The 7,619-nt window shown below is 44.7% G+C and overlaps 1 protein-coding gene across 1 annotated transcript in view; it reads left to right on the top strand.

The window, feature by feature from the left end:
- The window catches only part of zcchc9 (zinc finger, CCHC domain containing 9), a 21,076-nt gene that overhangs the window by 11,644 nt on the left and 1,813 nt on the right, over positions 1-7,619 (top strand). The window contains 1 exon segment of the mRNA XM_032511727.1: positions 7,291-7,383. Coding sequence (XP_032367618.1) covers positions 7,291-7,383 — 93 coding nt within the window.

Here is a 7,619-nt window from a genome sequence, read left to right as displayed (position 1 = left end):
GGTGATGAACACATGTCCGACTGACCAGAAGCGAGTAATGACAACTGAGCGTCAAAATACACGGCGTTACCGCATTTGTATCAGGTCACTAAGTCGAGGCCCGCGTCACAGGCATAAATACTAGGCTAATGATGAATAGGAGTGTAATATTTATCCAGCTACTGTGGGGACATGTGTGGTGTGTCATTTGTCTTATAGCAGTGCAGGGAAATAACATAAGGAACGATTTTTCAACAGGGGAGAGTCTCTATGATTTATTTTTATTACTGTTGTTTGCATTGGAGGGCAAAGAGAAGGGCATGTAGAAAGTATGCCCTAAAGCAATTGGACCAAAAAGCAATCTTTATCCGTCTAACGAGAAAGGAGGCATCTAGAGGACATCAATTCAAATTAAACTTCCAGCATCAGAGGTGTGCTAAGCTGAGCGACCTTACCTATGTATCGGAAACTTTGCAATCCAAAACGGTCTGTCATTTAGCCTTGGTGATTATAAGTTTAGAAGAAGCTCACAGTCAACACTGCGGCTAAGATTCCGATTCCTTTGATTTTTTGTTTTGCTAGCCACAGAGGTCTTCGGCACAATATACGTCAACAACGACACATTAGAAATTGTTGTGCTTAAACGTTATCGCTCACGTTTACTTGGATGTAGTATGTAAGGTAACTTGATTTAAAATACAAAGTGTAATGCTCACAATCTGCTGTGTAGCGTTAGTGCAAACCTACAATGAAAACTGTTTTAAAGCTTTTTAAGCTCATTGTAGCAAAAAGAGTTTATTTTCTGAGTTATAGAATGGATTCTCAGACTAGCACAAGGGGGAATAAAACCATTCTGGCAAAGTGTTTTTTCTCATATCTCTCACTCATTTTGGTACAGGTTATTTCTAAAACTTGTTTAGGTGTAATCATCTGGTAAATTAGTTGTGGAATTACATATAACTTGTGTACAAGTCAACTTAATGATCTCTCATCAGTTTTTTCAGCATTCTGACTACTCTGTCACATCGGCTGATTGCCAGAACACACCAAATAGCTCTACAACCCCATAAGGATTATATATGGAAGTCATGTTGCTAGGTAGTAGGAGCGTGTAATTAGTCAGTCCCACTCTTCTTGTTGGTGCGTAACAAACCAAAGCAGCAAGGAGGTTAGGTCTGCTGCCCAGCTGTCTGCCCATGTCTCTTGACACAGGGGAGGGAGTGTCCTCGCTTCCTGGGACTAAGTTGATCAAATGCCAGCCTCTGCCGTGCCTCTGTGACAAAGGGAGGACAGTGGCAGCCTGTCACAAAAAAGCCAAATTTACCTAAAATGGCCAACATCTCTGACTGTGCCTATCATGAGATAGCAGCCTTTAAAAATATATCTTTTCTTGAAAACATTTCTGCTTTCTCCCCATTCAGATTCCCTAGACGAGGTGCAAGGGAAACGCCCCATCCCCCACTTTAAAGGGTTACCGAGAAAGCCCCCTCTTTTTAGTTTAGCCAGACCAGTAGGTTACAGTGGTCACGAGTGGCGACTTCCTACGCCTGACAGAGGCAGATACAGGAAAGAAACTGACTGAAATCGGGACTGCTTCTTTATCCTTTGTAATTTATCCACCGTTATCAGAGGAATTTGAAGATACCTGACATGGCTTTCTTCTCCTCCTGGGTCTGTGTTTTTTTTTTGTTTTTAACCAGGCAGAGACGTGCCGGGTAAGAGACGATGCAGGTTGTGTTTTAAAAGTGCCATCCTGCTCATTTTCAGGTATAATTAATTGTATTTTGAGGTGTACCAGATGGTTGACATGGTATTTATTAAGAAAAAAAACGTATTTTGTGTACCGACATGCGCAGATCCTGTTTTAACCCTGTGGGTTTCGGCTCTGTGCCACAGAGTGAGACATTCTCATTGTTTAGTACAGAGGTGCGACACTCACTTTATACTATCTTTGCTGAGAGGCGCACATGCGAATTTAGTAGGTAACGCTCACATCAGCTAGACACTCTTGCTACAACTCTTGGTCAGATGAGGCAGGATTAGCGGGAGATCGTCTTTCTAAACAAGGGACACTTGGGGAATACCTGCAGAAGAGGGACATTGTAGTAGTTCTTTTGTAGAGTATAGGAGAAAACTAATGGTGTTGTAGCAGTGTGTTGTCATGAGAACGAGCTAACTGCTAGCACTATCATGTGCAACGGTTAACCACCTCATCTCGGTCGTGCCGTAGAAAGCATGCAGATTTGAACAGCTCACATGGAGACTGAAGGTAGAGGACCATCAGAAACCGGATTCCTCACAACAACGATGGATAGTGTGTTTCCAAGTTGTATCGTGTGGAAGACACCAGAGAGACACCTGAACCAGAAAAGGGTTTTCGTCATATATGGGAACTTAATGTCACTGAGATCGGCCTTGTGTGACTAAAATATACTTCTCATTTGCTCAATAATGGCAGGGGTCTCACCTTATTGATAGTGAGTTTCATTTTTCAAGTCATTCTCACCGCCCCAAGTTATACTGGGTAGCAGCGTGTGTGTCATATGGACCTACATTGTTTCCCACTTGCTGTGGTTATATAGTATGAGTGCATAACACTGTGTGCTACAGTGTTCAAACCCCAATTCGGCTGTCACTTTAGGAAGAATATGGGTGTCAGTCAGTCAACCAGGCCGAGTGGGTTAGCGCACATCGGGATGCGGAGCAGCCTTGCACATTATCCACCATAGTCCACAAAAGCACGACAGGCCTCTCACTGCGCCCTGTCCGTTATAGTTGCTGAGGATTCAGCATGTAGGAATACAAAGCCTCAGGCTTTACCCTCTTATGAGAAGTTTCAATCTCATGGCTAGATCCTTTTCACACATACAGTAGATGAGGCACTTATTATTTATTGTTATAAGTTTGGGCCCTTCTTACAAATATAGTTGTTGTGTATTAATGTATTAACCATAAAAGACATAGCGATTAGGGGCTAGATGAGCGTGAAATGCTATTTTTTAATGTATATCGACCAAGCTATTCCCAATGCCTTATGCTTGCATCTGCAAAATGCTGTTTTAAGTGATGGCTGGCTGTAATCTAGCTTCCTGCCGTATTGTCAGGCACAGCAATCACATTAGTTATTAGTCTTGAATTCAGATTACAATGTGTTAAAGACGGCGTCGTATTAGATTTCAAAGAAATGTCAAGCATCCAAAATATCCAAATATTTAGATTCTTTGCGGTATGAAAAAAAAGAGGCCCAGGTAATTTATGGCAAACAAAAATTATATATATTAATTAGATATATGTTTATAGATGTTTTGCTGTTCCACACCTAGCTCTCCAAAAGGTTTAAAATAGGGAAGGGAGAGAGGAGAGAGTGGGAGGGAGAGGAGAGAGTGAATGAGAGAGAGAGAGAGAGAGCGAGAGAGAGAGAGCGGACGGACGGACTAATCGGCCTCAGCGAATTTGGACAGGCTGCTTCTCTTCAGGGATGGTGAACATAGCTGAGAGATGCCAGCCTGCCAGCATAAAGACAGAATGAACAATGTGAGCACGGACAAAATGAGAGGAAAAGCAGGATAGAGGACAGAACATATTGACAGAGCATAAAGGACAGTGTACCGCACCACGTCAGAATTAAAGGTTCATGAGAGCAGTGTAGGTTCGTTATGTAGTGGGAACAGGATGGGCTTGAAAAATAGGCCGTTTCATAAACAAGGTACAAGGAGCTTGTTACGCGTTAATAAGCTTCATGTTTGACCCCCAGCGTATGTCACATTTTTTAATGTTTATTCTGACAGGAGAGAGGTCTTACGCCTGACAGGCTAATACGTGCCTGTGCTAACAAATCACGGGGTCGTTAGGGCAACACGTGACCCAACGTGTTTCAGCGCGGGAAAGGTAGCGTCATCGTAGCCAAAGCAAAGGAAGGTCAGAATCAAACGTCGCCAGGAAAAGCACCCCCCCCCCAGGGCCATTGTGAACGCAGGTACCGTTTAGGAAAAGTGTGAAACAGCCGCACGTTATGCGGGTGTTCAGGGATTACCAAAACAAAAGGAGCTGTCAGCGTTTCAACACTCAACATCGAACTGCGGAGACTGTGGGGTTTTAGTTTTTGCTGTGGAGCGGGGATGTTGTCTTTAGGTAACATAAAGTTATGTTTTACACTGCAGTACCATCCAAATGATGTGACAAAGTCTCTCAAGTAAGCTATTTTAATTAATAAATTACTTTTCCTGTTATGTATTGATGGCGGAACTACAGTTTGCCTAACGAAGATTATTTTGGGTTCTTTGTCGTTCTGATGATGCTGTTAAAGAAATTAATCAGAGTTACTCAACAGTTATCACACTGAGGCGGTTTTTCATCAAGCACTGTTTCTCTACTCAAGAATTATTGGATGCTCTTGTACTTTTATGAGTCATCTTCTTGAAGTTAAACAGTACTTTTATGGTACAATTTTTGGTACTATACCACTCTGAGATTATCACAGGCTCTTTCCAGGTTAGCATGAGGACTGAGTTGATGCAGAGGCCTTATAAAGGCCTAAATAAAGCATCAAGTGAAATCAGATTAACAGGAGCTTGTAAAGTGTAAGCAGAAGGTCATAAGACTAGGGGAATGGAAGGACACTGTGCAGCCAATTGGATGAAGAAAATAGTTAAGTGACATGCGGGCAACCTCAGAATTTTTTCTTCCTAAACAGTACCGACTTCAGTCTCATTTTGCATAGTGTTTAAAACCGGTGCTCACTTTCCATGAACAGCTTTTAAACAACCATGACCTGTAGTTTTGGTCACCAATACATGCAAATTTAAATTGCTCTCAGGCTGTTTATCAGGTATCTTCAAGATTTGACATAATAGGAGCAATAAACATTGCATCATTGTGTCTATTGAAAAATAGAATACTGCTCGGGTCACATTAGATAAATTTTCAGGTAGAAGGAAGAGGAGTGATCTGATCCAAGGCCGTTAGTTTTAGAACACTGGGGTGCGAAGGGGGCAGAGCTGTCAACTGTCACCATCGGGTGGTGAGGTTGGGTCAGGGATGGGGGAGGACTCTGGACAGACCTGGAAGCCTCAACAGGTAGTGCGGTAAATGGGAACCGTCTGGAGGAGGCCCGGTCCGACGGACAGTTCAATATCACATCCGCGCGAGCTTTTCGGGCATCCTGTGGGGCGGGGGCGCATGACCTGATGGACAATGTTCAAGTTTCATGCCGAAGCTGCGGCGGCGAGCTGTGGTCTTAGGGTTCTTAGGTGCTCAAGGGGTGTAAACCCACGAAACCGGTGGACACCGGGGGTCAGGGAAGCCGTCGAGAAGTAGGAGTACTTCGGGATATGTTATCCGGAGGACCCGGAGGCAGTCTGCAAGGTACCGCGGGCTCGAAGGGCGGCGCCTCTGCGTGAAGAGCAAAGCCGCGGGTTGTGGGAGGAGTTTGGAGAAAGACATGGAGGAAGGCCTTCGGCGGCACAAGGTGTTCGGGAAAACGTTCACCACCTCAGAGAGGGAAGCGAGGAATCAATAAAGCTGTTCAGTAAGGGTGGCGTTGTTGACCCAACTGGGAGGGATAGAGCGGTGGCAGGCGGCCCCTTTGGGAACCTTCCTTAAAATCCGCTGCCACACCCTCTGTGGTGAGGTGAGTGGAGGGAGATGATGGGGGATTGTTGTCATTTCATGGTGGAAGTCGCTGAGGGTGCAAACAAACCACACCGGCAAGCCCGGGATTGATGACTCGTCAGAAATGCTGAAAGCTCTGCGGCGTGTAAGTCTGGGACGGATTGCCAAGGAACGTGGCAGACGGGGGGTGGTTCCCATCTTCAAAAAGGGCAGACCAGAGGTGTGTGCCATTACAGGGTATCAACTTCTCAGCCTCCCTGGTACCGTTCTACTCAAGGGCTGGAAAGGAGGGTTCGGCGCTAGTCAAACCTCGGATGAGAGGGAACAATGCAGATTCCGTCTGGCAGTGGAAACAACCGGACAGATCTTCATTATCGGAAGGATATTGGAGGGGGCCTGGAGTATGCCCAACCGTCTCATGTGTTTTGTGGATATGGAGAAGGCGTGATGCCCGGGTCCCCGGGAGAAATTGTGGGAGGTGATGCGGGAGTATGGGGTGCGGGGGTCCTTCTCTGGGCAATCCAATCTTAGTAGGACCAAAGCGAGAGCTGTGTCGGGTTCGCGGCGTTACAGTGGGACTCGTGCCAGGTGAGGGTGGCCTCCCGCCAGGGCTTGACGTTTGTCACCCAATCCTGTTTTCGATTATGGACAGGAATCGAAGGCATAGTAGGGGCGAGGGGGGTTGCAGTCGGGTGGGCTCGGGATATCATCGTGCTTTTTGTATGAGGATGTGGGTACTGAGGGCTCATCGGTCGTGACCTTAGCCTACATGGATCGGTTCGCGAGCCGAGGTGAAGCGGCTGGGATGAGGTCAGCACCTAAATTGCGGCCATTGTCTCAGCAGGAAACCGATGGTGTGATTTCTTCGGGTAGGGACAGAGCCTTACCCCAGTGAAGGAGTTTAAGTACCTTGGGGTCTTGTTGCGAGTGAGGGGAAATGGAGCATGAGATTGGCTGGAGGCATTGGGAAGTAGCAACCAGCAGCGGGTACGGTCTTTTTTTTCCCCTCCTTATTACTTTTAGGGCGTCTTATTGCAATTTTATAGCAATTGGATGAAAGTATTTTTTGAAATAGTATTGAGTAAAAGGTGACATATTCCAGTCTGTGATATCATGACACTCCATTTTAATTTTAGTCTCAGATTCGCTAAGTTTCTGCTTTTCAAACTCAAAACATTAGGGATATTTGCTATACCGGGTTTATTGACCATAAATTCCAAAAATAACTGTAAAACTAAAGTTAATTAGTTAGTGTTACGTAGTGTTGAAAAGGTCAAAAAATGGTGATAAACATTGAAAAAAGTGTTGAAAAAGGGACAAAAACGTAAGAAAAAGTTAAAAATATCGATTAAAAAATGACAACAAAAGTGTTGCCTTTCAATTTTGACGGAAGGACAACAAGAGGGTTAAAACACGTGGAATAAAATGCCAAAAAAAGAATAACCTTGTTTCAAGTGTGTTTTAGTGTTACGTAGTGTTGAAAATGTCAAAAAGGAACAAAAATGGGACAAAACGTAAGGAAAAAGTTAAAACATTGATTAAAAAGTGTTGATTTTTAATTTCCATGGGAAGACAACACTAGGGTTAACGTAACAAAAGCAACAACACTCACCCTACTATTACTAGTAGTACTACTACTTACTACTACTGCATGAATCCATATTCACCAGCTGTGATAACGTCCATGTGTCCGTCTTTCAGGAGAGTACCCGTACGCTAAGTGCTTCATCTGCAGTAAGACGGGACACCTGTCCCGGGCCTGTCCCGATAATCCCAAAGGACTCTACGCACAAGGTACCAGACGCAGACACAACCTCACGCCGTGGCGTGTTTCATTAATATTAATAATAACTGTGTGTGTGTGTGTGCAATAGGCAAAAAGGCTGAGAGACCCCACAAACACACTGCAATACACACGGAAGAGGAACACCACACACACACACACACACACAAACACACACGACACAACACACACACCCACACACACACACACACACACATCACACACACACACACACACGAGAGACCAC

Source organism: Etheostoma spectabile, unplaced genomic scaffold (assembly GCF_008692095.1).
Source record: "Etheostoma spectabile isolate EspeVRDwgs_2016 unplaced genomic scaffold, UIUC_Espe_1.0 scaffold453, whole genome shotgun sequence".
NCBI classification, from domain to species: Eukaryota; Metazoa; Chordata; class Actinopteri; order Perciformes; family Percidae; genus Etheostoma; species Etheostoma spectabile.
This window is presented reverse-complemented; position numbering and strand designations above follow the sequence as displayed.